Source organism: Betta splendens, chromosome 21, assembly GCF_900634795.4.
Source record: "Betta splendens chromosome 21, fBetSpl5.4, whole genome shotgun sequence".
In the NCBI taxonomy this organism is placed as follows: Eukaryota; Metazoa; Chordata; class Actinopteri; order Anabantiformes; family Osphronemidae; genus Betta; species Betta splendens.
The window spans coordinates 7031481-7057871 of record NC_040899.1 but is presented as its reverse complement, the minus strand read 5'-3'; the positions used below and the strand labels follow the sequence as shown (position 1 = coordinate 7057871).

Here is a 26391-nt window from a genome sequence, read left to right as displayed (position 1 = left end):
TGCACTTTTTGCTGCTACATTAACACTTCATGAAAGGCATGTGTAAGCAATTCTGTGATATGAAACCTCTAAAGAACAAGTTCCTACACCAGCAAATATGAGACCACAACCACCCGCTCTGATCACACTGCACTGGCATATGTGTGTAAAGAACATACACTATTTTATTAGGTAATACTTATACTGTACTTACAATACAGCTTTGATTTGATTGTGATAGACTTCCTACAGTACATGTTAAAATGAGAAATAATGCTGCAACACAACTCGCTGTTGCCTCTGTACAGAATTTAAATAATTATACTCAATCATTGTTTGAGTTGTGTTAGTTTAAGTTAGCGTTACTTTAATAAAGCAAAGCTACAAAGTCATGCTTGGTTTATTGCACATTATATGTATAAAACTAACTAATATAAACTAACTAATAGAAACAAACTAACATAAATTATATAAAACTAACGGTTAGTTTAATTAACTCACCCACAGCATTTATTTGATTTTCCTTTGCTAAAAGTGTAACTCTAATGTGTATCTGAGGTTTCTGGCTTGGGCTGTTTAGAGTCACTGCTTTGAAAGAGGATGATCATGAGACTGTGAAGAAAAGGAAACTAGAGTTGAAAGACATGAAAGACGTCATGTGTGGTAGAACAAGGCAGATTTTGGGGTGGAAACTAGCTTGGAGAGGGGAAAGAGAAAGAATGAGGGAGGGATCTGTTAGTCACATGCGCTTTATATTTCAGTATCACAGCGGGTGACAAGGATTTTCACTTGGTCTGGATGGCACGAAGACGCCGCTTCGCTCTGAGCGCCGAGCTTTCTGTCAGAAAAAGAGAAAATGACATGGAATAAATGGGGTTTTACGACATCAACATGTCCAGATAGAATTGAGGATTGACGCTTTAGTTATGCTACTGTAGATGGACTAAAAGTCTAGACATGATGATCAGCGGCGTGGGCTCACTGTACGGAGGACTCCAAAGACTGGAGATGAGGAGCACGATGTGGATTTTGGCAGTGGTTGTCCTGCTGGTGCCTGAAACATGGAGCACGGACCCAGGTCTGGACATTAAACCCTTTCATTTCATGTACAGCCTTAGGCCACAGCTATCGCTCTGACAGTAGGTTCATTCATTCTGTCTCCACTCCTAAACAGACGCTAAGCTGCAGTTGCTCTTAGTGCTTAATTATCTTTTGTGATGAACAATCTGAGGCACTTTTTACTGTATGTAATGTGAGTGGGTCAGTCAGCCATAACAGTGGAAAACTGTACATTGAAGGGGTTAACCACACAAATTTCTTTTGTGTTGTGACTCAGTGTAGACAGTGGAAAGAACTAGCACACAGGTGGGTTGATGTCAGGGCTGGTAAGAGTGGAAATGTTCCGCTAAGAGCACACAGAGCGAACATATCGACCTGTGAATGAGCTGTGGAAATCAGATCAGGGTCACAACATGATGCAGCTTTTCTCCACTGTGGGGTCTCTGGCAGGTTGACAAAGAAACATCTGTGCTGCCTCTGCGGTTTTACTACGCCACCATTGTGTTTACTGGCGGTGGGTCGTAGGACCCCCTTAAGGAAATTTCACTTTCATTTCATTGATGTAATAATGCTGAGCTTTTAGTTTCTGCATCAACAAGAACACAAAGCTCTTTTCTACTTCTGAACGTCTGAACTAAAAATCTTCCTAAAGCAGTGTTGTGTTATTTTACTAAGTCCTGGTGGATTTAATTATTTTTCTAACTTACTAACTCAAATAACCACTAATGATTGATGCGCTCATTAAACACTTGTCTTTCTCCCGCTTATGAAATAATAACAGCGTTTTTCTAACCTTTTCCTGCATCCATCTCTAATTCCCTCAGGAACTAATCAAAGCACCTTTGTGAACTCCAGCACTACACATCATGGTAAACTCCTTTTCACATTTTTGGGCTATGTAAATATTAAGATCACCTTTATTTCTAACCTTAAGTACTTTCTCTATGCGTTTCGTACTATGGAATATGCTTAGCGTCCAAAGCTTTGGTGCTTTTTTTAGTCAGCTGCTCCTCGCTATCAAAAGCTTCATTTTTAGTACTTACAGACATATTTTCACATGTTAGTGTTTAAAAAAATAAGCATTTGTACAAACGATCTATTCAGCTTTTTTTCCTTCCTCCAGTTCCTCCAGTCCTCGTTAATTTAACTTTCAACCTGGGAGATAACGCTACGCTGATGTGCAGCAATAAAACTTGGATGAACATGTTATTTGAGATTTGGGACATATCCCTGAAACACAAAAACTGCAAGATCACCTTTAATATTGATGGCCGAAGTGAAAACACCTGCGAAGACGACAAGGCGCTTCGAAACACGACCGAGTTTCAGTCGTACCTGCAGATCCCGGCCTTCTCGGCCAATGACCAGGGCGTCTACAGGTGTGAGTCCGTTTACAGCGGAGGAATTGACCTTGTTGAGTTCACAGTGTCTGCCTCAGGTCAGTTTGGAGATTTGGATCAACCTTTTATGAAGCGTGAATGTTTTATTTAAGCCGAGCATCTCCTGTTTAGACTTTCCTGCTCCAGGAGCCACCAACACCTCGACAAATGGACGAGTAGAGGGTCGAAAAAGTAAGGCCTGCTCAGAACGGAGAGGACAGAACATTTACACAAACCTTTTTGCCTTTTACTGAACACGCTGCAGAGCTAGTTTTCTGTAAAGTCATTGTCACTGTTGTTGCCTGTTTCATCATCTCTCTCTCACAGACTTCCCTTGGATCTACATACCAATTGGTGTGTTAACCTTTGTACTTTTGGTGGGATTCTTTATTTTTGCACAAAAGAAACTAATCATTTTGAGGTAATAACATGTGCATGGTGTAAAAAGCATTTATGACCGCCTCCAAGCCGCTTGTTGGGTCACTGAGCTGTCTGTGTTTCCACCTTTTGCCAGACGATGCTGTCAGGCCGATAAATCAGCACTGAAAACTTCAGCGGTGGGTTGCCGTTACAGTGACTCTATAGTTGTGTGTTTTCCGGCAAATAAGTCACCTTTGCTCTTTGTTTTTCAGACAGAGGATGTGGAGGAAGTGGAGCCCTACGCCAGCTACGTTCAGCGTGTGAACTCCATCTATAACTCGTCTGCAGACTTCTTCTCACCCAAGAACCCTGCACATGCTCCCTACACCTAAATGCACATGGCTCACTGTGAACGACTGACGGCTGCGACGCTGAGAAGGGGTGAGATAGTGGTGAAATGAAAGGCTTCCGATGAGAAAGGGAAGCCTCATGGCTCTGAGCGATCTGGTGGAGACGGGGGCGTTCCTGAGGCCACACGCTCGCTCTCGCTCTCGCTCTGCCAGAGGAACCCACTCACAGAGAGTGTGTGGGTCTCGCTGAGAACGTTATTACTAACTACAGATGCAACTGCCGAAATCGGAAAGTTTCCTCTCTTCCGCCAGGCGCATCGTGTCGAGTCAGCGGTACTGCAGGCTTCGTGACGCAGCTGATCAAATGCGTTTATATACGATTATGCACAATTATTCAGGAAGAGTAAAAGTGTAAATACATTTAACGTCTTTATTCTTATACAGCAGGACTACAAATGATTCAGTAACTCAGCTGACATGAGGAAATGTATGTAAAGTTTTAATATTACCTGTTAATGTATAATAATGTAATTGCACATATTAAAGTTCCATTTAAACACAGTAGTCTAATATAAACTGGGCTCTACAGGATTATAAGAAACAGTATGAGAGTAAAATATACTGTACTTTGGGTAAATCTATCCATCCATATGAGTGAATTTCTAAGTTTAAATCAGTGAAAACTGATGGTTCAGGAGAGGAAAGTGTGTGCTGCCACCTGCTGGTGGAGACCAGAACCTTTTGTCCTTTCACGCCCTTTGTCACGGCAGATGCTAATATGTATGAATAATGTAAAAAAACAAACAAAAATAGACCCATAAAGCTTTACTGTAGGAGCAATAAGTTGAGTTCAGCCAAATCAAACGGTCTGGGTATGCACCAGTGGTCTGTGTTACATACTTTAAAGATGCCTACAGATGCCTCACACTTGGCTTCAGTAAAACTGGAGTTTTTAGAGTTTGATAATCTCTCATATTTGATTTTACTTTGCTTTGAAATATAATTTTACTCTGAATAAAAAATCATAATGCGCCTGATACACGTTCATAAACAGGAAGTAAAGGAAAAACAAATGCCCATTAGTTTGTGCATTCACATCACGGCTCGCTGCAACATAGAGTAGTTATCATCACATAGATCATGGGTGTCATAGAAAAGAGGAAGCTGTCATGTTTTGTGTGCCTCTGCCCACAGAACGCAGCACCACCGTGATCTGGGCAGTACACATGTTTATGGTAATCTGAACAGGGTTTCTCCACCAATATCTTACTCACAGGTTCATTTTAAGTTTAATGATGCACAACTTAAGCTATTTCACTTATTAGCATGAGAGAAGGAATAATGAAGAAGTGAATGAAGGCTGAATCAATGAAAAGGCCAGTGGTACAAATGTCACACTTGGCTCCAACTACCACAGTGAGTTCATGCAGTCAAAGTGATAAATCATCGGCTTGTAGACGTGTAAACGTGTGTTTTCTTTCCAGCTGTGGACAGTTTTTCTCATGTTCAGCCGTAGAAATGAGCAGGACTTACTCAGAGTTGGTAAGAATTAGTAAATGCAGGTTGGGCTTCTTAAAATGCGGTTTATACGGCAGCAGAAAGTTGTTTAGGATATCACCACCCACCTCTGTTGCACAAATAAGATACAGATCAAACTTTCATAACACCACACGCATCAGCAGATGTGTTTGCTCTAAGTAGATCTTCTGCCGATTACAGGTTTACACACTTGATATCATTTTCCCCTCAGAACTGTCTCACAGCATTTAGACCTACTTTTCTGGACGGATTTTCTGCACTTGCTAACGATCTCTCAGCAGGTTGTGGCTTTAAAATGTCAGTCATCCGAGTTCTGCTGTAACTAACAGCAGCTGATGGAGAGATTAGGGAACTGAGCAGTTTTTAGCCCCCATCATCAGCTGAAGTTTCCCTTGTGCTGCCACTTCTAAGTAAGGTATAGTATAGTATATACAGTACACCTACCACTACTTCATGTACTACACATAAACAATACACTTTATAAATCTTATATTGTTATTATATATGTGCTGGCGATAACTAAGCCTTAAATATCTCTTTGTAGTAGGCAGCAGCACGCACACACACACACACACACACACACACACACACACACACACACACACACACACACACACACACACACACTTCTCCCTTGTTTAGAGTTCCTACTTTATCATGCGTGAGTGACCATTGTCGATGAATTCCTCAGAACCACTGCAGTCACTTTGACTTTCAACACACAGTGGTTTTTGCGTGCGTGGCTCAGGTCGTGGTGTAACTACCGTAGAGGTCACAGCTACTACACAGTAGCTAAACTTGGTGATGTGATGGGTTTCCTGGAGTCCGTTTGCATCTTCACTTCTTCGAGCTCCAAAAAGCAGATCCGGGCTCCTTTGGTTTTCTATTTCCAGATATTAGTAACGGGAATGTTTCCACTTTGTGCTGCTGATGAAGGAGCACAGTTGTGTACAGGCCAGCGCTTCCTTCACGAGGGGAGACGACTCGTTGAGTTTCTTGAATGACAGTTTAAAATAGTTCAAGGGGAAACGCGGCAGTGCGGCGATCAGAATATCGGCCTGGTTCTCCTGGTGCGATATTATCGGTCCGACACCGCGCTTCAGAGCTGCTTTATCCCATGAGTACGTAATCGTCCGCACACTCTTCTTTAGACGAAGAGTCAGAATCGCACGCTGCCGCCGGGATGTGAACCACAGCATAGTCGCACTCGTTATCATCTTCAGCCGCCGCCTTGGCCGGTCTTGGGTTGTTGCTTGTGGACCTTTTGGCAGTAATGTGCTCAATAGAGGCGTACGTTACATCCTCATTGGGCTGCACACAACACACAGTACAAGTAATTCACAGTTCCATTGATACTTTCAACATGTTAATTATTCTAACTTCCTGTGGATGAAATGAACAGCCCCACACTTCACTTTACAACAGAGGCGTTCACCCGGTATGGAAATAAGCCAAGGCAGCACCTCTGACTGATCACAGCACAGGAACATACCCATGAAAATCTAAAGCTGATAACCAGGGAAATGTGAGGTCCACAAAAGCAGACTCGGTGTGGATGTCAGCAAATTACCTTTTTATCGTCCTGTGCAGAATCCCCTGAAAGAGAAACCATCGATATGCAAAATGCAACAATACTGCATACAGTCTTCATTTAATATGTGCATCATGAATATGGAACGCTGAGGTGCTGTAGTGAAACATGTTTTACCTTTCTTCTTCTTCTTCGATCTGAAATGGGAGCAAGATGAAAGGATGGGACATTAGAGGTGCAGCACAGGATCCATTTACATGCAATCACTTATTTTAAACAGTTTTAGCATGGTTTTAATTTTCTCCGAGTGGGTTAATACGGCTTTCACAACATGAAGTACAGTAAAATGATAGAACATTTTCCTTCTAGCAGCATTTCCTTGACAGCCTCACAAATGACAACGTATGCTGCAAGAGGAAGCGCTTTACATACGCCTACAAGCTGCATGTGTCCGCCGCCAACCGTCTCTGCCCCGACACACAGAACGGAGCGCCTCTCGTGCTCCTGGGGCAACGTTTCAGGTGAAATTGACACAAAGCAGAACTTTGGTGGGAGGAGAAGCCGCTGACCCGGTAACTTTGTGTGAAACCTTGTCGGCTGTTATCTCACAACCACTATTTCCTTGCTAAAGTGCAGGTCATGAGTGCGTTTCATTTGAACATTACAACCACAGTACGCAGCCTGAACCAGGCTTCTTCTTCTTCTTCTTCTTCTCCTCTTCAAATATTTTTATTCAGTAATGTTGCATGACAAAATGTCAGAATATTCAGCACGAACCAGTAAAGTGAAGCGTGTGTGGGCGTGTGCTGCAGCGTTACTCACCCTGACGTGCAGTTTCCCATGGTGGAGCCCCAGAATGTGGACGTGAACGCGGATGTCAGCGCTGCACCGTGTTAGACACTAACCCCACTGATCTCACTGCCGCTGTGCAAGTGCACAGGCCACAGTAGAGAGCGTTGACGAAGAGAGGGAGGGAGGGAGGGAGGGAGGAGGGGAGTGACGCTTCTATTCCTGTGGCCTCCTGTGCGTGATGTTCACAGGATGTATGACGATATGTGAAGCCAACATAAAACGTCCTCCTAATAAACATTTTCATGTAACTTTTCACATATGAGTGAGTGAGCATTTAGAATTATTTAGGCTAAAAACACCTGAGTCATCAAAATGACGCACGGCCTGTTGTAGCTGTGACTTCACTCTGTGAAATACTCAGTGTTGAACTGCAGTGCAGTCATTTGTAAATAAAATGTTTTTCCAGCGCTTTGAATATTTTTAATCATTTGAATGCAGGGACATTTCGAGCTCGTTAGAACGCGCGCTCACATCTTTTAAGTTTGCTGTTGGTGCGACATCCAGTACAATTATTTGCATGAGGATTAGTGCCATGAGGAAGTCGCAAACCTTTTCTCACACCTCAGAAGTTCAGTTTGCTTGATAAAATCTGGTGAGTATAATTAGCCTTTTCATTTCTTTTTTCATTTCAACATTTCTGTATTAGAGTCTGTTTGAAAACAACACAAGGATTTGCTCAAGGACATCACAGTTTGTCCACTGGACCTTCATCGATCATCAGGCAGTTCTGTGTTAAACCATGAGGATCATTAGACTATTTGCAGCCTCTGATGGTTGGAGTTCTGCATAGAAAACTGTGAGTTCGCTCCACATAATAATATTTTATCACATACTTTACTGATCCCATTTAGGAAATGACTGTGGGTGGACAGCAGGCGATGGTGCTACTACGAGCTGTCAGTGTCTCTGAGGAACCGGGAGCTCAGACTGTGAGCTTCATAGACCTCATGGACGACTGATCTCACAACCACAACCTTTATTTGCACACCAGACCTCAGCAACGTCTGACGGCATTTCTCATATTCTTGATGCTAATGCGGTTTTTAGTCCCCATAATAAACACGACAAGTGTGCTGTGTTAATATGACTCACTTTTCAGACGACCTCATCTGAATGACTGGGTACTTCTGCTGTGATAAGGTGTGTCAGTGTTTTAACTGAAGGTTGCCACGTATTTACGAGAATAGTAATTTAGTTTAGTAATGACTTTGTAATAGGACTGTTACAAATAAAAGTCTGTTGTTCATAATGTTCATCATGTTTGTCGTTTGTGTATGTAGCAATGGGTCAGTAAACAGGAAGATGCTATATTTACTCCATCTAGTCTGTTCTACTGCTTCTCTCCACTAGAGAGTGATGTTGTTAAACTGATAAAGTCAGTTCTGTGTATCAAACAAGAACTTCAACCATCACTTGACTTCAAGCAAGAAAAAAAATTCACGTGCATTTTTTGTGGCTGTTTGTTTTTGTTGTTTTTTTTTTGACAGATGACAGAACATATCTTATATCTAGATCCTTTCTTTTGTAATTAAGCTTGTTGTTGTTATTTTCTTCTTGTTTCGTGAAATTAATAGATATTATGAGCACATATATATGCAGTATAGTCTGATATATATTTTTGAATTAATAAATATAAATTATAAATTATATAACTAAAATAAGACTCAGACTATTCACTAAAGTAAAGAAGGTGCAGGTTCCTGCCTGACCCATCGGAAACTGTGTCATTCGTGACTTGTGGGTGTCAGGAAGTGGTGAACATGTAGGTGAAGCCAGCCGTGCAGCTAGTTCACCAGTTCTAAGGGGATCTGTGAAGCATCAAGTCCTGTACATGATGAGACTCACACGTAAACTACAGTACACCTGTCTGATGATGCTGTGCTGGACTTTACGCTCCATTCATGGGGAAGCTGAAGGTGAGGCTTAATCTGTTACATTGGAGCTGCACATAAGAATGTTAATTAAGATTAATTATAAATTGAACATTATTCAACATGAAGGCACAAAACAAGTGTAGAGGGACAAAAACCAGGGTGATTAGAAAGTATTTATTGTTAATCGTCGTCATCAGGATGAAACTGATGACTTGATGGGAATCAGATTCCAGCGGAATAACTGCACAAACACCAACGTAATGTTGGGGTTTCAGCAGGATTCGACTTTGTTTCCACTGTTCTTTGTTTTCATCTTCAGCCTGGTCTCCGTCCTGTGAAGCTGACCTGAAGGTGCCGAGAGGCACCGCATGGAAGACGGCGCCACAGCGGCCGCTGACACTCCAGTGTCCAGTCAAACACTGCGGAGAACGGCTCAACGTCACCTGGTGTAAACTCTCCATCAACCAGTGCGACGCGGTCACTGGCACGGAGACGGTAGAAATAATGCAGTTCTACCAGGGACATCTACTGATCTCAAACCTGACCTTCAAGGTCATTTCCATCTCTGACGACGGCCTGTACAGATGCTACTTAGAAGGAAGGAGGAGAGACGTCAGTCATTCCATCAACGTCTCCGTTTCAGGTAAAGCCTCATCTCCATCGATGCCAAAACATTCAGATACGTCACAATGTGTAACCGTGAACATGGTTGTGCTTCACCAGACATGAACCAAGGGGCTGAATACTATCACAGTCAGCCGTTTGCAGGTGAGGCCTTCGGGCTCCGTCTATGCACTGGGTGCTGCTCTGGAACCGGCGCTGACTAACGTGTGGTTCCGGCTCTGCTTCCAGCTCGGCGGCTGAGGCCTCCTGCTCGCGACGTGCCCTGGCTGCCCTACTTCATCATCTGCTTCAGCGTAGCTTTCCTGGCCTTCACCATGACGGCATTAAGCCGCCTGAGCTCCCGCGTCTGGAGACGTGAGATGCTTTGATTTGCTCCGCTTATTCAAAACGTGGATTTGACCGCTGTAACGGTCAAACGTATGTTGTTGTCTTTTACACAGGAACACTGAACTGCAGCTCATCATCACATGAACAGGTAATGTGACGCAGTGTTAAGGGTTAAAGATATGAAGGTGGAGTCAACAGCTCGCTCACACCGGCTCACATTGAACCTCCCTCACTAATAAAAGTTGCTTGTTTATGTAATCCAGACCTAAGCCACAGTGTAAAAATGCCTAAAAGGGTGAAAGTGGCCAACAACCACAACGTTTTCGCTCTCAGCTAAGACAGAAAAGCCGTCCTTTATTTTGGAGCCAGAGGTTTGGTTTTCATGATATACGGTGTTTTAAAGGTCTTTGTGTCGCAGGTCACGTCTCGCTGTACCATCCCTGGCCTCCCTCAGAGGGCCGATCCCTCCATCCCGGTGCTGCAGGCCCACTTCCCTGTCCTCAACCACTTGGACCGTCCACGCAGCTCAGGGCCGACAGCGCCTCCGCCGCCTCCGCCTGGAGCCCAGAGCCGGGCGGACGAAGGCGACGCGCCGGCCTCCGGCGTCTACGCCGTCATCAAGCACAAGCAGCGCGGGACGGGGGACACGCGGCCTCAGACTCAGAGCCACAGGCCGGAATACTCCACCGTCAGTGTTTCTTGATTTGTCGTGGACACGCTTTGATCACAACGCGGACGGAAAGACGCGAACCGCCACAGCGCGTGAGGTCACGGAGCAGGAAATGCATCGATGGACACGTTACAGCAGACGGGCTCTCTCACCCTCATGCTCCTTACTTTTCTTAGTATTCATCGTTGATTTGAGTCATTGCACACGTTTTGGTTGTTTGTTATGTGTTGTCGCTGGTTTGTCACTGTGGCTTCAGACCTCTCAGCTTCCTGTGACAATAAAACAGCACTGCCCCTTTAAAAGCTGCGCCGCTCAACATTCTTTGGTACTGATGCCGAGGTCTCAGTGTTCTCTCTGTACCTGGCCTGTCAATCACACAAGCGCGGTTGAGCAGAGACGCACAGGAAGTTAAAAACATCTAAGGATGTACGTTTGTGGCAGCAACCTGCGTCTGCTCGACCACAGCGCGTGACAGCGTGAGACGAGTCCCGCTGTTGGCGCTGATGCACCTGAAGACAGTTAAGACAGTTCATTCCTCACTCCTGGACGTAACACGGTGACCCGACAGGCGTTTGGTCTCACTTATCTCTGCTTTAACTGGAGCCTGATTCAGTGGGATCTGTGTGAGTTGGATCACTTTGAAAAGTCTGACTCTAAATTTAGAGCAGCAGAGGCGGCTGGTGCCACTTTGCCCCTCGTCACCACGTTCCAACCACATTCCCATGCGATCGGCTGATTATTCAGAACCTAAATGTCAGAGAAGCTGATTGTTCACCTTTCTAAGCGTTGAAATGTATTTGTGGTGGAACTGCTTCGACCAGAAAACGACACGTGGAACACAATCAATAACTGACTAGAAGCTGAACAGTGCATTATGGGAAACGAGTGGTGGGAGCTTCACGTGTTCCTCCGAGTGGAAATCTTTCATGTGTCTTGGTCGCAGCCCACGCTTCGACCCCATCTCTCTCTCTCTCTCTCTCTCTCTCTCTCTCTCTCTCTCCCTCTGTCACCCTCGCGCTGACGCACACACATCGCATTGTTTCTGCAGTGGACAAAGCCCCGGTTCAGACGGCAGAGAGCTTCAGCCAAGCCACTGAATCCAGTCAGTCAGTGTGACGTCTGTGAACGTGTGGCCTGCGCCACGGAAGGCAAAGGAAAACGAAGGAGAGGCAATGATTTTACATCTGTGAGTGTTTATTACAGGACATCCTGAAGTGTCTGTGTCACAATGGCTTCAGCAGAAACACCATCGCTACGGAGACGCGTAGTCACTACTGGGTTAATCCAGAGCTTCCGCTCAGCATGTGTGGTGAGATCTGAGCGAGAGGGCTCCGTGACAAGCAGCCTGGCTCAGGATGAAACAGGCAGAAGACAGAGCATGTGGCCGGCAGGTCTGGCAGAAAGAAGCCGGGAGGAACCAGAAAAACAGTTCTGAGCGCAAATGCATGAAAGGAGGCTGGATTTAAAAAGGGTGAAGGTCCAGAAACATGCAGTTTAGTTTTTTAATTCTGTTGCATTAATTATGACAAGTTTACATAATTGCACCATTAGGGCACGTCTTTATTTATTAATTAAAAAGAACCCAGTAAATATGACGAGACGATGAAGACGAGGTCATCATCTGTGTCTGTAGAAAACCAACACTGTGCCACCATTAACATTAACGGACCACGTCCGACTCCATCCATGCGCCGTGCAGCAGTTTGTTTTGCAGAGCACAGCGGCTCCTGTTACAAGTCTGACTTCAAGTCACACCCGAACTCATCCAGCCCCACGCTGTCGCCACACATTCCTGTTCAGGGGCCGCGACGAGGCTTCAGCTCCTTCAGCCCCTTCAGCAAATTGACCCAATCTTTGTGAAAAAGGTTCGGGGCGCTGCAGTAAACTGTGGAGGGACGCTGAGAGTCGTTTAAAGACATGAATGTTTAAAACAGGGCACAAACACATCGCACAGTGTTTTCACAGTAAAGATGTTTGCTAAATGTGAGAGGTGTAATATAATAAGACAGAAACAGACCCTCAATAACAGGCAGATTAAATAAAAAGCTTCATACGAGGACAGCGTGCGTCAGCTGAATGTCCTACAGAGGATTGTATCAGACTGTACAGGTGATGATGATGATGGTGATGATGATGATGGAGGAGACACGTTCTGCGCGGCTGGCCCTGTTCTGCTCAGGCCCGGCGTCGTCCGCATTAATCAGCTGAGGAGAAAGCACAGAGAGGGCAGCAGACGAGATGACGTGAGCCTGAAGAGCACGTCTACTGTAGGTTTAAATTACTGTGACCTTTTATGTTCGGTGGTTGCATTGAAACAAACAGGCTCCCTTTAAAAGCCCGTCCTGGTTTAATCTGGGCCTCGACTGATGCAGATGTTCCCTCTCTCACTGTGTTTCCTTCATGTGCAGCCGGAGAACAGTGGCTGGGCCTGGTAAAGTGCAGATGGAGTGCAGGCACAGCTGATAACAGCTAATAAGACGCTGATGAGCTGAACTAAGACCCGGTCAAGAACGGGACGCACAGAACCGAACGCTGCAACCCGGAAAGCTGCAGCCCGAGCCTCGGATCCGCAGTAACGCTGCTACAGGCTTCACTCTGGATTCCCTCCAGGTTACTGCTTTATTAGAGACGCAGCTTGAATCCCTCTCATCTCACCTTCCTTGCGCAAAAAACACTTCCAGAGGCAGAAGCAGAGGGACAGGACCAGCAGAGCAGCCACTGTGGTGACGGAGATGAGGATGGTGAGCGCGGTCCCAACTAGAGGAGAGGAAGCGACCCAGCAGCCGTTATTACAGCACATCAACACACATGAAGACACAGGCGGAGGCCGATCCTCTCCCACTCACTTTTGGTGTTCATGGATACAGCAATGGGCGACTCCAGGCCCTTGTGGTGCACCAGGCATTTGACGGACACGTCCTTGAGCAGCTCCGAGCGCAGCGCCAGCGTGCTGATGAGCAGCGTGGTGCCGTCGCCCTGCGGCAGCAGCGTGGTGGCGGGGGCGCCCACCGTGCGGTTGTCCCGCTCCACGTTCCACACGATCTCCGCCGGCGGCCGCGACACGCAGCTGCAGTTGGCCTCGATGAGCCCCGGGGCCGTGGTCCTGTAGCTCACCTGGGGCTTGGGCAGCACTGAAACAGCAGCAGACCGGGGATCAGCCGAGGTACGCGGTGAAAGCCCCCCCCGGCTGTTTTCAATTGCCCGTCCCCGGAGCCGAGCGAAGAATGCGATAAACTGGGAACGTGAACGTTTTCATTGGCAGCAGCACGTTTAGCCGCAGATATTTGCTGGAGCATCTTTTCAGCTCTAGGTGACGAGCGTCAGGTTTCTGGGTGGGTCACAATACCAGGAGGACTGATCTGGGAACAGTCCAAACCATAATGCGTGACAAATATGAAATGTGAGTGATTAATGGCCGCTGACTTCATATCTGAGGTCTGTTTCTCTGTATCATCCACAGTAAATTGTAAAATAAACGATGAATGGTGCTGTGTGTGTGTGTGTGTGTGTGTGTGTGTGTGTGTGTGTGTGTGCGCGTGTGTGTGTGCGTGTAGAGAATAACCAGAAACTTTCCTGCCAATCGAGCGTCTCCTTCTGTTCCCTTTCAAACAAAAGCAGCGTCTGTGAGCTGCGATAAGCGAGAGAAAGGGAGCGAACGGACGGACGGACGGACGGACGGAGAGCGAGACAAAGCACACAGGGAATCAGTGTGCAGCAAACACTGACACAGTCACGCGTCAGGGCCTCGCTCCTGCCTCCGTCCTTCCCCCCAACAGACCATTCTTCACACGGACACACTGACGCGCTTGTGTCAGGACGTGACTTTATCACCGGCTGCGCTGTTCGCTTCACGCCATCAGTGCGACTGACGGGCCGCGTACCGTAGGTGGAGAGGCAGACGGTGGAGCTCTTGGGCCCGTCGGGCAGCGTGCTGTACAGGCAGGTGTAGCAGCCCTCGTCGCGCACGGCCACCGGCTGGATGGTGATCTGGCTGTGGGACAGCGAGGCGCTGAGCCACACCCTGCCCTCGTACGCCGGCTCCACCATGGGGTCGCTCCTCCTGGCGTACGAGGCCACGTCGGCGGCGGCGGCGGCGCCCCCGGCCGCGTGCCTCCACGCCACCTGCTGCACCTTCTCGGGCAGAGCGTAGGAGCAGGAGAGGGAGACCGTCTTGCCGCTCACGGCCGTCTTGTTCCGTTCGCCGATGACTTGGGCTGGAGAGACGGGCCCACCGGGGATGAGGGGGGAACAGGAGCCATGTTAATATGCAGAAATATGAAGCGCCCAAACAAAACAGTCGCTGGAATCTACATCTGGTTCTGCTTCGGACCACCCCCCCCCACCCAGGGCTCCACTACTCTTTATTAACTGGCTGAGCCTGAACCCGCACACAGACATGCTTTCAGACATCTATGCTGACGTACGCGTGTTCTCAGCAAATCCCCACGGAGGTTTGACATTGAGGATCAACTGTCCCTGGAGCTGCTTGTCTTTGGTTTTACTGGGAAGAATAAATAAGCCATGAAACAGAAGCATCGTTCTTATCGCGCCAGCCGATCTCCCACTTTGCACACCGGTTGCTCAGGCCAACAGGTTCTAACCCTAGTAACACATTCATATGGGCTCCTGTTTTCTCCCACCATGTGCATTCCTGTCATTTCCTGACTTGTGTTGGACTGGACACAGCTTAAAAAAATAAATTCCTCCATGTAACATGTCTTTGTTCTTCAAAGCTCGGCCGCGGCATCTTGAGTTAATCAACACGCCATTCGTCTTCTTTCACCTGCACCACTGAGCTCCCTAATCACAGTCATTGTTCCTCAGTTTGAATGACATCCACTCACCGGTAACAGCGAGGCAGGTGTGGCCCTGCTTGGAGCCAGAGGGCAGCATATCAAAGATGCAGGTGTAGCAGCCTTCATCGCGGAAGCCCACGCGGCGGATGGTGATGGCCGAGGAGTCCCTGGGGGAGGAGGCGAGCTCCACATGCTGCTGCCCGCTCACGCTGTCCCTGTTGCCAGGTTGGTAAGTCAGCAGAGTCTGGTTCTGGACATCCAGCCAGCGCACCTGCCTCAGGGTTTCACCCCGGTCCCTTGAAACACTGCAGGTCAGAGTGAAAGGTTTATCCACTGGAGCTTCCAGACGCTCTGGTGCTGTTACTCTACCTGAAGAAAATTCAACAATATAAAAAAGATCCAAATTGTTTTTTGGAATTTTGATCGGCTGTTGAGTACAATACATGTCGTGATTCTGGCTTACTCACCCTGTGGTCGTCCCACCACCAGCAGGAGTAAACACACTTGCAGACCGTTTCTACAGGAGGCCTGGATCATCATCTGGAACAAAACTCAGAAAAATCAAATATATAATCTGGATTGGTATCAGTACGTCATCTTTTGATGCCCTTATATACAGTATGTACTATCACGTAAAATAAAGCTTTGAATGCAGTACTTGTTACTCCAGTATTGCTGCTTTAACTTATGTAAATCATTTGAGAATTTCTCCCACCACTGTTAAATCACGACTGAGCAACATTTTACAGCAATGCCAACAATAGGTTAATAAATCCAATAGTAATTCAGTATTAAAGTCAATTACACATCAAACTATTACACATTTCACTCCTGAAAAATCAAAAGGGGAGCTGAATAATTTGTCAGACATTGTCTTTTGTGTCATATAAACTAATACTGACCCACCTCGACTCCTGTCCTCATACGAAAGATAAAATCCAACACTTCTTCTGTTCTACCTCTGCAGCATCGTGTCCAGTCCAATGACTCCTACACTCCAATACGAGCAAGAACTATTTTTACCCATGCAAGTGTTTTCTATCCTGCGCACCGAGGGCACAATGAGCAACAGCCGTCTGCAGCTTTACTTCACTGGATCTGGTGGAAGTCAAAGGGCAGGGAAAAGCCGCAAATCACGACATGGACTAATAGCGCCCCCTGCGGTTGCGCTCCTACAGTACGAAAAAACTCCTGTTTTACTCCCTGTGCTATGTTATATGCTGTTGAAAACACTACTACTACTACTACTACTACTACTACTACTACTACTACTACTACTACTACTACTACTAATAATAATAATAATAATAATAATAATAATAATAATAATAATAATGATAATAATAATATTAATAACAATAAAAATAATAACGACATGTAATTAAACATTTATTATGATATAACGAATCGTATGTGAAAGATATATTTTTGAGTATTCGCCTTTTTATCTTTGTGACGTCACAGTTGTGCGACGGATGTGTATTCGTCGGACTCGTTTTGCTGACGTACCGCTACGAGCTGCGGTTGTAACTTGACAGCTGAACAACAACTGGAGCTGAAATGAGCTCATTCACAACATATCAGCCGTCTCAAAGTTTGTGAGCCTCTTTGTATTTTTCCATCGGCATGAACTGAGTCGTGTCGTCACCCAGGTCTGCTCGCACAGGGAGGTTTTGACAGATTACAGGTTGTTTTTCAGACATCATCATGTCGTTTCTGGTGGACTCTGTCATTATGTTCACCTCTCAGGTAACCACTGTTGTTAACTTTCATCAAACATCATTTCGTCATATGAATAAAATCATACAGCGTCGACAATATAATGAAGGTTATAATAAAGAGATATAATGACTATAAAATATTAAGCGAATTGTGTTTATATCTGGGTTTAATACAGTAGTGCATTTTGAAGAAGTTAGCTGTTAGCATGGAGTTAATAATTTAAAAACTGGTTATTTCCTGAGCAACAGTCTGTGTCAGTACTTTCGGTAGCTTTAGTGACACATTCTTTTCGCTAAATAGAGACATTATCAAGTTTATAGGTTGTTTCAAGCATCAGTGGAAAGCTACATTTAAATTTACTGATAAACCTGATAGCTGGACGATAAACACTCAAGGAAAGTGTTAGCTTTCTTCTCCTCTTCCTCACCTCATTTTTCCTTTAAATAATTCTCATTAATTTATTGCAGGTGTTGTTCTTTGGATTTGGCTGGTTATTCTTTATGCGGCAGCTATTCAAAGACTATGAGGTACAGTGAGACCCAACTTCTAAATAATCACATTTGTAGATGTGTCAAACTGCAACAATAATTATAACAAACTACAGTACAAGTGCATATCATCAGAGCTGCATGTGTACAGTATGTGCATATATCCTCTGTTCTAAGGTTTCAGCTCTGTGTTTGTTGCTTGCAGGTGCGGCAGTATGTCGTCCAGGTGGTTTTCTCAGTCACCTTTGCCTTTTCTTGTACCATGTTTGAGCTCATCATTTTTGAGATTCTGGGTGCCTTGAGTAGTAGGTAAGTACCATTTCTACTGGGGATAAGCATGCTTTATTGCTGTCAATTTGAGGATATTTATTCTGACTCTTTGCTACAGTTCTAGGTATTTCCACTGGAAACTGAATCTGTATGTGATACTGCTGGTTCTTATCTTTGTGGTGCCTTTCTACATTGGTTATTTTGTTGTCAGCAACATACGTCTGCGTAAGTATTGCAAACATATTGTCATTTATATGTTACAGCAGTTATTTTACATATTAAGTAATTTGTTTCCTGTGTGTCTATATAGTCCAGAGACAGAGGCTACTTTTTGCCTGTATGGTGTGGTTTACCTTCATGTATTTCTTCTGGAAGTTGGGAGACCCATTTCCCATCCTCAGCCCAAAGCATGGTAAAATGCATCTTTGTCCTATCTGGGAATTAGTTTGCCCTGTATTTGGAATATGATGCATGAATTATCTCCTAATCTCTAAATTGTGTCTTGTATCTCTTAATTTGAGAGGTATTTATATGGAGGTTTGTTGAAGAAGTTGTATTGCTATTGCTATTGCTTTAGGCATCCTGTCCATTGAACAGCTGATCAGTCGTGTCGGTGTTATCGGCGTCACGCTCATGGCTTTGTTGTCTGGGTTTGGTGCCGTTAATTGTCCCTACACCTACATGTCATATTTTCTCAGGTTAGCCAATTTGTATATATCATTTAGAAATATAACACATTATTTTGTTATTAACTAATACTTAGACTAGTTGTGTCTCTGTTTACATGGTGGTGCTTACAAACTGATTTTAAGTGTGGTTTTGCTTTTGATACACTTACAGAAACGTAACAGATAGTGACATCTTAGCACTGGAGAGACGACTTCTCCAAACTATGGACATGATTGTCAGCAAGAAGAAACGGTGCAATGAAGAACATATCTACATACACTATATACACTTATTTGTTTTTGTACATATACTGTATGTATACTTAAAAGCAAAACCTCTGAAGTAATTACTTTTGTACTGTTCTGTGTGAGTAGCATTGCCATGACACGGAGGCAGATGTATCAGCGTGGGGAAGATCAGAACAAACAGGCTGGATTTTGGGGCATGCTCAAAAGCGTGACCTCCACACAGTCTGGCAGTGAAAGTATCCTTTAGTTCAATATGTAACAATAAAGGTTCATATTATTATATATGTCTATAGAAAACTATTTATAGCATGTTCTCAGTATTTGTACCAGGTGTCATCCTTAACTACCACCTTTCAGATCTCTCTTTGATCCAGCAGGAAGTTGACGCTCTGGAGGAGCTGAGCCGACAACTTTTTCTAGAGACTGTCGACCTGCAATCCACCAAGGTAAAGTGACAGGATGGACTTTCTTTCAAATGTGGTTTGAGGCTGTATAGATGTTGTACAGTACATGTATGTGTGGATCAATTGTAAACACGTGCCTAAACTGAAACATCCACAGTGGCTTCAGAAATTATTTTGAGTCTTTAGCAGCATATGGAGTGTGCCATTATTGTATTATAGATTTAATTTGAAAATAGAGCTGTCATGCTTAATTTAGAATAAATATTTGTTTTATTATTTAGGAGCGGATCGAGTACTCTAAGACATTCCAAGGGAAATACTTCAACTTTCTTGGCTACTTCTTTTCCATCTATTGTGTTTGGAAAATCTTCATGGTTTGTAGCAGTTTCTATCTCCTACACTCACTGTTCTTGCCTAAATTAACTCATTTTACTTGAATACATACTTTATTACACTTGTAGTTTTATAGATTTATTTTCCAATACCATTATCTTATTTCTCACAGGCCACTATAAACATAGTGTTTGACCGAGTTGGAAAGACTGATCCAGTGACCAGGGGTATTGAAATTACAGTGAACTACTTGGGCATTCAGTTTGATGTAAGACACACAAACCTATCACAGAATATTTTATGTTTGCAAATTAAAAGCTTTTTTTTAACTTTTTATTCTCTATCTCTTCACCGTAGGTGAAGTTTTGGTCCCAACACATCTCTTTTATTTTGGTGGGAATCATAATTGTTACATCCATACGTGGCTTGCTCATCACCCTCACAAAGGTAAACAATCACATTTAATAATAATATGGCTGCAGATGTTAAAGTAACACCTATTAACTGTGGATTTATTCCTTATAATGTTTAGTTCTTCTATGCAATATCAAGCAGCAAGTCTTCCAACGTCATTGTGCTCGTCCTCGCGCAGATCATGGTGAGTGTGTTCCCTTTACATGCCATCTGGAATAAGTCCCATTAAAAAGCAACAGAAAAGAGAAGATTGCTCTGTGTTCTCTGTCACAGGGGATGTACTTCGTGTCATCTGTGCTCTTGATGCGTATGAGCATGCCGCTGGAGTATCGCTCCATCGTGACTGAGGTCCTAGGGGAGCTGCAGTTCAACTTTTACCATCGCTGGTTTGATGTCATCTTCTTGGTCAGTGCTCTGTCCAGCATCCTCTTCCTCTACCTAGCCCACAAGCAGGCGCCAGAGAAGCACATGGCCCTGTGATCTCCTACACTGGTTAAGACTACGTGGATCTCCGGACCTGGGGGCTGACGTTCAGTCTGACATTTAGGATATTTTTTTTATTACTTAGAATTTCTGTTCCTGAATCAGGAATAACTGATTGATAAAGAGTTGAAGAACCACTGGAACACGTGATGTAAGAGGTCTGGCGATGAACGTCTCGCCCTGCAGCTCCTACTGTGCGTTTTGACTCTCGTAGTCAAAATGTTGCCTGGCACATGTTTCACTCACACTGAGGTGTGAATGGACTATATGAAGAAAGGAAACGTCATGTACGATGTTCAGACTTATTTTTTCAACATTTATTTGATTCCTGTGATGAAAGCCTCAGACAGATGGCATTTGTTCTTTATTTGTTTGATGTGGGATCTGTAAATGGTTTAATTTTAAAAATGGAAACAAAAACGTTTTATATTAGATAATATACACAATATAATTACTGGAAACATTAACAGGAAGTTAAATCTTGGTGGCATTGGTGAACATGGGTATGGGTAATATTCTAATCATTGTACATGCTCAACAACACGTAGACCTACTGCTGACATCAAACGGACTTAGTCAGGAACACGATTTGTTCTCATACAGTCGACACAATTATTGGTTTGATTCTTATTGAAAGTGAATTTCAAAAATATTTACTGTTCTTGTAGTCTTATTTCATCTCTCCTGTGATGAGTGGAATATATGCATGTCATAGTTTAAAACAGTGGTTCAACACTCAGCATTTACAAAAGCCAAATCAGGAAACACGTCCTCAAGGTGGCGGCTCAGAATCGCATGTCGACACTTTCTTCAGATGATGATGAAGACTCAGACGAAGACTGGAGGGGGGTGGGGGAGAGAGAGTAACATCACAGTTCAAACCAAAGCTCCTTAAGGATTCAGCTAATTAACTAAATTACCAGTCTACACACTAGTGGATCTCCAAGCTTCCAACACAATAAAAAAAGGATCTGGTAGACATTAAGACTTCACTATAAGGTGAGTTTCTGAGACCAGTCCAGTACAGCAGCACTCACCCTGGCTCTGTCTGTCTCTGTGGGGGTTGCAGGCCTGGCCTCCTGCTCATGTCTCCTCTCCTGTCGGGCCTCTGGTCCATCTGCCGCGCCGCCGTCAACGTGTGTGTCCCCCAGCAGCCGGCGTGTGATGGGCACCCCTTTGTCTTTGAGCTGCTCGTAGACGCTCCTCTTGGCCACCAGCATCTCCAGAGAGCTGCCGCTGCTGCGAATCATTGCCACCACCTCCTCGTGGCTGCTCTTCTCCACGTTCACCCCGTTCACCTCCACCACGATGTCGTCGTCTTCCAGACCGGCGCTGTCAGCCGCTCCGCCCTTCACCACCTGAGCGAGAGAGCGAGAGAGGCTTTTCCCTCACTCTGTCCGTCTTTGCTACCGTTTCAGGCCTTGAATTCTCACCTCCTTGATGTACTGGCCGCACAAACCCTGGATGCCGTTGAGGTGGAAGCCGTACCCAGCTGAGGTCTTCTCCATTTTGCACAGTTTAGGCTTGAGCTCCTCTCTCCTCTCTGGAACAGGCGTCCTCGGCTGGGCCGGTGCAGGTAGACTGAGGGCCTCGGTGTAGCTGGGTGGCGAGTTTGACCCCTTCATCTCATCCCAGTAGAGCATTGGAGACACGCCCCCCTGAGAGAGAGAGAGAGAGAGAGAGAGAGAGAGAGAATGTTATTCAGATTGCCTGATAGACCTACTGTATTAAAGCTGGGAGTTTTACGGCCACTCACCATTTTATACATTTCATCTGTGTCCTTGTCGACCACCAGGAGGCGGCACTGGGCGCCGCTCTGCCGGAACCTTTCCACCACTTGTTCATGACTACAGTTTTCCACGTCTTTGCCATCCACTGCCACCAGCCTGTCCATTTCCTTCAGACCTGCTCGCTCTGCTGGGCTGCCTCTGTCTACGTCCTTGATAAAGTGTCCTGCACAGTGTTTGCGACCACTCAGTTACAGCATCGTCAACTAGAACAAGTGTGTGGATTTAAAGAGATTCCTCCTGGCCTTGCCTTTTCGCCGGGGCTCCTCTCTGAGCAGGAAGCCGAATCCATCCGGTCCTTTGCTCATGTTGATGATTCGGGGCTTGTGAGGCAGGTGCGCCACGGTGGCCAGCCACGTTCCTATCTTCATGTGCTTGAACCTTTCCGTTTCCTCGTCCACCAGCAGGAACATAATGCTGCTGCCCGCCAGCTTGATCTTATCCACTACTTGGTCGTGTGTCAGGTCTTCTACGTTCTCCCCGTTGACTTCCACCAGGCGGTCGTTGACTTTGATCCCTGCATTGTCTGCAGCACCTCCTGGGACCACATCTGTCATGAACAAACCCTGCTCACCTGAAGAGAAGAATGTAGAGTTTGAGTTACAATCAAAGCGCCCCTAGGAAACCCATGACTGATCATACTGTATTTCCTCTGATCTTGTCTCAGCTCACCTCTCACTGAGCGAATAGAGAAGCCATGGCTGGAGCCGGTCTTGACCACGTAGCAGAGTTTGGCCTTTGAAGCCGGTTTGGTGACTCCGTTGGCGACAGGTGTGCTCTGACAGCTGGACAGGTTCACCCCCTTTTCTTTCGCCTGCTTGTATGAGGCTTCATCCAGGACGTGGAATGTGACGGTGGCACCACTGCTTCTCACTAAATCCACCACCTGTGCCGGGGAGGCAAAGAAAGGTCTGACGACCGGCGTCTGACGGTGGTTTACTGTGTTTTCACCGTAGCAATGCCGCATCCAACTCACCACTGCGTGGGACAGAGCGTCCACGAAGGTCCCGTTGACCTGCAGGATGCGATCTCCATCCTTCATGCCGGCGAGTTCCGCTGGACCTCCCAGCTCCAGGCAGCGGATCAGGTGGCCCTCCTCGCCATGCTCCACCCTCAGGTAGAAGCCGAACGACTGTCCCGGCGCCTTGGTCAGAGAAATCACCTTTGGCCTGTAGCCAGCCATGTCTAATGCAGAGGGTTTAGTTAGAGAGCGGTGGAAGAACTGTAAATTTAAGTTAGAGTCATGCAGATTGATTAAATATGTTTAGTCAGATAGTCTTTGTCCTAAATCTTATATTTGTGCCCCCCACAGTCAAAGAAAGGCTGTAATTCCTCTCTCACCGCTGTCACCCTCTACACAGATAACCCTGGACCTAATCGAAGACGCAGAAGTGCTGATCGCCTTGGATGAAAAGTTAACCTTCCGTGGCAGCGCTCCAGCGGCAGTTAATGGTTAATGGCTGCACAGCTGACGCTGGTGATGACTGCACTTTGAAAAAGGACTTTGAATGCACAGCAAGGCGTCGGTCCATCACACGTAATCCTGCTGTGTTTACACCTGGCTCAATAGATGAATGCATTGTTTGTATGTTGGTGTCAGCTTCCGCACAAAAACTGAGAAAAGTATTGTTACAGAATATATAGAATATATTGCAAATATTACAGTACTATAGATGTTAAAATATTACTATAGAAGTAATTTGATTTAATTATTTAATAATTAAAATAATGTGGATCTGAGCCAAACAGCACAGAGGTAGAAAGTCAAGACATAGTGGAAGAACTTGAGCTAAAATAAACTCCCATTAACTGTCCCCAATGTTTTATTTAACAAAGCGACGCAGCTCATTCTCAGCAACTGTGTTTTTACACAGACGAGGAATTTATGTCACTATGTCTCAGCCTTTTTCACTTAGTGTTTAATGGCTGCTTCGCTGTTTGTGACCTAGCTAAACAAAAAGGTTTCAGTTTATTTTAGCCCCAACGAGCGGAAAAACTCTTAAATAAAAAAATTAATAAATAAAAGGTTTTCCATTTGAACTCACCTGCTTGTCTCTGCTGTGCGTCCGTCCAAAGGAGGAGCCCAGCGGTCCCACCGGGCTGTTATCTGCCCCGTCTCCCTCCTCTCGCCACTCCCTCGCCCTGCTGGGACTTTGACGGGCTAAAGGTGAGCCTAAACGCTGAGTTATTTACCAGCACCAGCCGTGTCAGGAATGTGTGAGGAGGCGTGGGCCCGGTGTCACACATCCTGAACCTGCATCTAAGACCAATGTCATAAAGTTCCACAGCGCCGCAGTGGAGCTCTCGGTGTTCTCATCTGTCGTAATCAGACCTGGAGTTATATTGTTATACTGTGTGCTTCACGTTCTTCTATTAAGACTTCATGGTCTTTTGGAGAGAATTTTCCAGTACTGACACCCACCTGTAAACACAAATGAACAGTCACAACAACACAAATCAAATGTGTTTTCCTTCTTCATGTGTGGACGCCCACTGTTTAATTTAGCCTCATAAGTCCACATAATAGTAATTAAGGGACTTATGTAAGGTTTTGTTTTGCATATTTCTAAATTGTGTGTGCTGGTAAATTGTTTTTTGTGTCTGTGTGACTCAAAATTCTACACTCCAGCACATTATGAAAGGAAAACATACTTCACACACCAGATTCAAAATAAACAATCAAACTCGGCTGTTTTCAGCAAATTAATGTGAGACTTTGACTCAGGACAACAATCAGCTTCTGGGTTCACAAACTTTAGGGTTCTTTGTATGTAGATTGGTCCTCCAGGTTTAACCAGGTTTATATGCTCTGTAACTATTTAGGAGTCATAAAGTGTTTAGTCTGATACTGGCTTCACTGGACAGGACAAAGGTGATGAAAGGAAGCCAAGAAAACACAATTCTGCAAACTGTAAAAGTTAATTCATTACTGGGCTGATGTTATGGTGTGTGTGTGTGTGTGTGTGTGTGTGTGTGTGTGTGTGTGTGTGTGTGTGTGTGTGTGTGTGTGTGTGTGTGTGTGTGTGTGTGTGTGTGTGTGTGTGTGTGTGTAGGGTGGACAACGTCTCCGATGACGACCTCAAACACGTCGGTGCCTAAAAACATTTCCTTTCTCATAAAACTTGCGAACCATCAGTCTTGACGTTCTGTGACCTGCATTAGTCTGCCTGTTATTTTTCCAGCACATTTTGCACACGGTTATTGCTTACATTGCATTACTGTCACCAGCAGTAATGTATATCGACTTATATGCATAAGGTTAGAGCACGGACGGACAGATATCCATTATCCATTAGCATCTTCCAGTAGTCTGCAGAAATATGCACTCTGCTGCTCTGTGTTTATATTGTGGTTATATTCGCTGCTGCTGCAGTGGATGACGTATTCAAATAGGTTCATATACTGTTATGTGTTTATTATTACAGGACACTGCATCACTGATTAATTAGTACTTCATACAAAGGTTTGTGTGATGGACTGGATGGATAATATTTTTCAAATTTATAAAATGTCATTCAGAGGTAACTCATAATGCTGATAAAAATGCTAATGATGCATCTAAAACATTGTGTGTTTCCACCTGTGTGGAGCCAGGTTTGAGCGATCGATCGCCAGGACCAGAGGGGAAACCTCCTTCAGCTCGGCTTAGCGCTGGTGCGTTCGCTATCCATTACTCTAAGCCACCACCTTGTGCTGCCTGGATGGGCGAATCCACCAGTGTGGCAGCGTGTACTGTAGCACCAGAAGATACAGACGCGAGCTGCCACTCTGCAAGTGATTATCTCTAACCAGTCCTCATCATCAGCGGAGCATCGCTAATCAACAAGTCATGCCAGTTTGTGATTACTGCTCCCAACAGGGAGCACTGCTCCCTCTCCTCATCTGGATTGGCATTCTCACACAGCTTGTGTATCTGGGGTAAGTGGCCCTGCACATGACCTGCCCGGGCCAGCTAATTACACCGACGCGGCGCTCAGAGGAGGCCCACTCCATGTAATGGCCGCTTTTCTTGGGCAGCCGCTCCCCGCGCTCCACAGCAATAACACGCCTCAGAAAACAGCCACATCTCAGCCTCCAGGATGTAGGAGAGGCCCCGAGGAGACGCTGAGTCCGCTGCATGTAGCGAGAACAGGCATCTAACCTAATTTAATGATCACTGGAACATATTATACAGCATAGGACATTTCAATGCAGTCACATGTGTTTTCCTGTTTCCTCCTGATGTTTATATTC

The 26391-nt window shown here is 45.3% G+C and overlaps 6 protein-coding genes across 8 annotated transcripts; 3 read left to right on the top strand and 3 right to left on the bottom strand.

The window, feature by feature from the left end:
* The first annotated feature begins 710 nt into the window (after positions 1-710).
* Positions 711-3688, top strand: si:ch211-214p13.9 (uncharacterized). Of its 2 annotated transcripts, XM_029137627.3 has the most exons (7): positions 711-1057; positions 1863-1907; positions 2162-2476; positions 2550-2609; positions 2745-2838; positions 2932-2974; positions 3050-3688. In XM_029137627.3, exons 1-7 carry the CDS (start codon positions 937-939, stop codon positions 3167-3169), a joined length of 798 nt encoding a protein of 265 aa, XP_028993460.1. In that variant the 5' UTR covers positions 711-936; the 3' UTR covers positions 3170-3688. The 2 variants fall into 2 exon arrangements, with proteins under 2 accessions (XP_028993460.1, XP_028993461.1); XM_029137628.3 differs by lacking the exon at positions 1863-1907 and having other exon boundaries at positions 717-1057.
* Positions 3544-7147, bottom strand: si:ch211-214p13.7 (uncharacterized). Its single transcript, XM_041068978.2, has 4 exons — positions 7020-7147; positions 6375-6394; positions 6237-6262; positions 3544-5977 (listed from the first exon to the last, which is right to left on the bottom strand). Exons 1-4 carry the CDS (start codon positions 7037-7039, stop codon positions 5777-5779), a joined length of 267 nt encoding a protein of 88 aa, XP_040924912.1. The 5' UTR covers positions 7040-7147; the 3' UTR covers positions 3544-5776.
* Positions 7148-8824: 1677 nt separating this feature from the next.
* si:ch211-214p13.8 (B- and T-lymphocyte attenuator) lies at positions 8825-11420 on the top strand. Its single transcript, XM_029137923.3, has 6 exons — positions 8825-8965; positions 9243-9566; positions 9647-9691; positions 9776-9901; positions 9988-10022; positions 10293-11420. Exons 1-6 carry the CDS (start codon positions 8881-8883, stop codon positions 10575-10577), a joined length of 900 nt encoding a protein of 299 aa, XP_028993756.1. The 5' UTR covers positions 8825-8880; the 3' UTR covers positions 10578-11420.
* A 297-nt stretch (positions 11421-11717) lies between these two features.
* On the bottom strand, positions 11718-16433 carry zgc:113337 (uncharacterized protein LOC503741 homolog). Of its 2 annotated transcripts, none has more exons than XM_029137625.2 (7): positions 16247-16433; positions 15808-15880; positions 15389-15709; positions 14426-14758; positions 13391-13675; positions 13200-13301; positions 11718-12972 (listed from the first exon to the last, which is right to left on the bottom strand). In XM_029137625.2, the coding sequence occupies exons 1-7, from the start codon at positions 16262-16264 to the stop codon at positions 12929-12931; spliced, it is 1176 nt and encodes a 391-aa protein (XP_028993458.1). In that variant the 5' UTR covers positions 16265-16433; the 3' UTR covers positions 11718-12928. The 2 variants fall into 2 exon arrangements, with proteins under 2 accessions (XP_028993458.1, XP_028993459.1); XM_029137626.3 differs by having other exon boundaries at positions 11718-12748; positions 16247-16431.
* Positions 16434-16829: 396 nt separating this feature from the next.
* On the top strand, positions 16830-21023 carry si:ch73-390b10.2 (Golgi pH regulator). Its single transcript, XM_029137802.2, has 14 exons — positions 16830-17089; positions 17530-17589; positions 17756-17859; positions 17939-18045; positions 18131-18232; positions 18398-18518; positions 18661-18741; positions 18864-18973; positions 19095-19183; positions 19423-19515; positions 19647-19742; positions 19832-19921; positions 20007-20072; positions 20162-21023. Exons 1-14 carry the CDS (start codon positions 17048-17050, stop codon positions 20366-20368), a joined length of 1368 nt encoding a protein of 455 aa, XP_028993635.1. The 5' UTR covers positions 16830-17047; the 3' UTR covers positions 20369-21023.
* On the bottom strand, positions 20674-24408 carry pdzk1 (PDZ domain containing 1). Its single transcript, XM_029137801.3, has 8 exons — positions 24204-24408; positions 23135-23343; positions 22831-23044; positions 22409-22732; positions 22128-22324; positions 21805-22029; positions 21409-21729; positions 20674-21210 (listed from the first exon to the last, which is right to left on the bottom strand). Exons 2-8 carry the CDS (start codon positions 23339-23341, stop codon positions 21157-21159), a joined length of 1542 nt encoding a protein of 513 aa, XP_028993634.1. The 5' UTR covers positions 23342-23343; positions 24204-24408; the 3' UTR covers positions 20674-21156.
* Positions 24409-26391: the final 1983 nt, after the last annotated feature.

Coding starts and splice junctions, on each gene's coding strand:
- si:ch211-214p13.9 (XM_029137627.3), top strand. CDS start 937: ATGATGATCAGCGGCGTGGGCTCACTGTACGGAGGACTCCAAAGACTG. Junction 1,058..1,862: donor AACATGGAGCACGGACCCAG/GTCTGGACATTA, acceptor TAATTCCCTCAG/GAACTAATCAAAGCACCTTT. Junction 2,839..2,931: donor AAGAAACTAATCATTTTGAG/GTAATAACATGT, acceptor ACCTTTTGCCAG/ACGATGCTGTCAGGCCGATA.
- si:ch73-390b10.2 (XM_029137802.2), top strand. CDS start 17,048: ATGTCGTTTCTGGTGGACTCTGTCATTATGTTCACCTCTCAG. Junction 18,046..18,130: donor TGTCAGCAACATACGTCTGC/GTAAGTATTGCA, acceptor GTGTCTATATAG/TCCAGAGACAGAGGCTACTT. Junction 18,974..19,094: donor CACACAGTCTGGCAGTGAAA/GTATCCTTTAGT, acceptor ACCACCTTTCAG/ATCTCTCTTTGATCCAGCAG.
- zgc:113337 (XM_029137625.2), bottom strand. Junction 13,676..14,425: donor CGTCTGCCTCTCCACCTACG/GTACGCGGCCCG, acceptor CTGCTGTTTCAG/TGCTGCCCAAGCCCCAGGTG. Junction 12,973..13,199: donor GTGTTTTTTGCGCAAGGAAG/GTGAGATGAGAG, acceptor GCACTTTACCAG/GCCCAGCCACTGTTCTCCGG.
- si:ch211-214p13.8 (XM_029137923.3), top strand. CDS start 8,881: ATGATGAGACTCACACGTAAACTACAGTACACCTGTCTGATGATGCTG. Junction 8,966..9,242: donor CATTCATGGGGAAGCTGAAG/GTGAGGCTTAAT, acceptor TTTCATCTTCAG/CCTGGTCTCCGTCCTGTGAA. Junction 9,567..9,646: donor CATCAACGTCTCCGTTTCAG/GTAAAGCCTCAT, acceptor GTGCTTCACCAG/ACATGAACCAAGGGGCTGAA.
- si:ch211-214p13.7 (XM_041068978.2), bottom strand. CDS start 7,039: ATGGGAAACTGCACGTCAGG. Junction 6,395..7,019: donor ATGGGAAACTGCACGTCAGG/GTGAGTAACGCT, acceptor CTCCCATTTCAG/ATCGAAGAAGAAGAAGAAAG. Junction 6,263..6,374: donor ATCGAAGAAGAAGAAGAAAG/GTAAAACATGTT, acceptor TTTCTCTTTCAG/GGGATTCTGCACAGGACGAT.
- pdzk1 (XM_029137801.3), bottom strand. CDS start 23,341: ATGGCTGGCTACAGGCCAAAGGTGATTTCTCTGACCAAGGCGCCGGGA. Junction 22,733..22,830: donor CTCTATTCGCTCAGTGAGAG/GTGAGCTGAGAC, acceptor TCTTCTCTTCAG/GTGAGCAGGGTTTGTTCATG. Junction 22,325..22,408: donor AGAGGAGCCCCGGCGAAAAG/GCAAGGCCAGGA, acceptor AACACTGTGCAG/GACACTTTATCAAGGACGTA.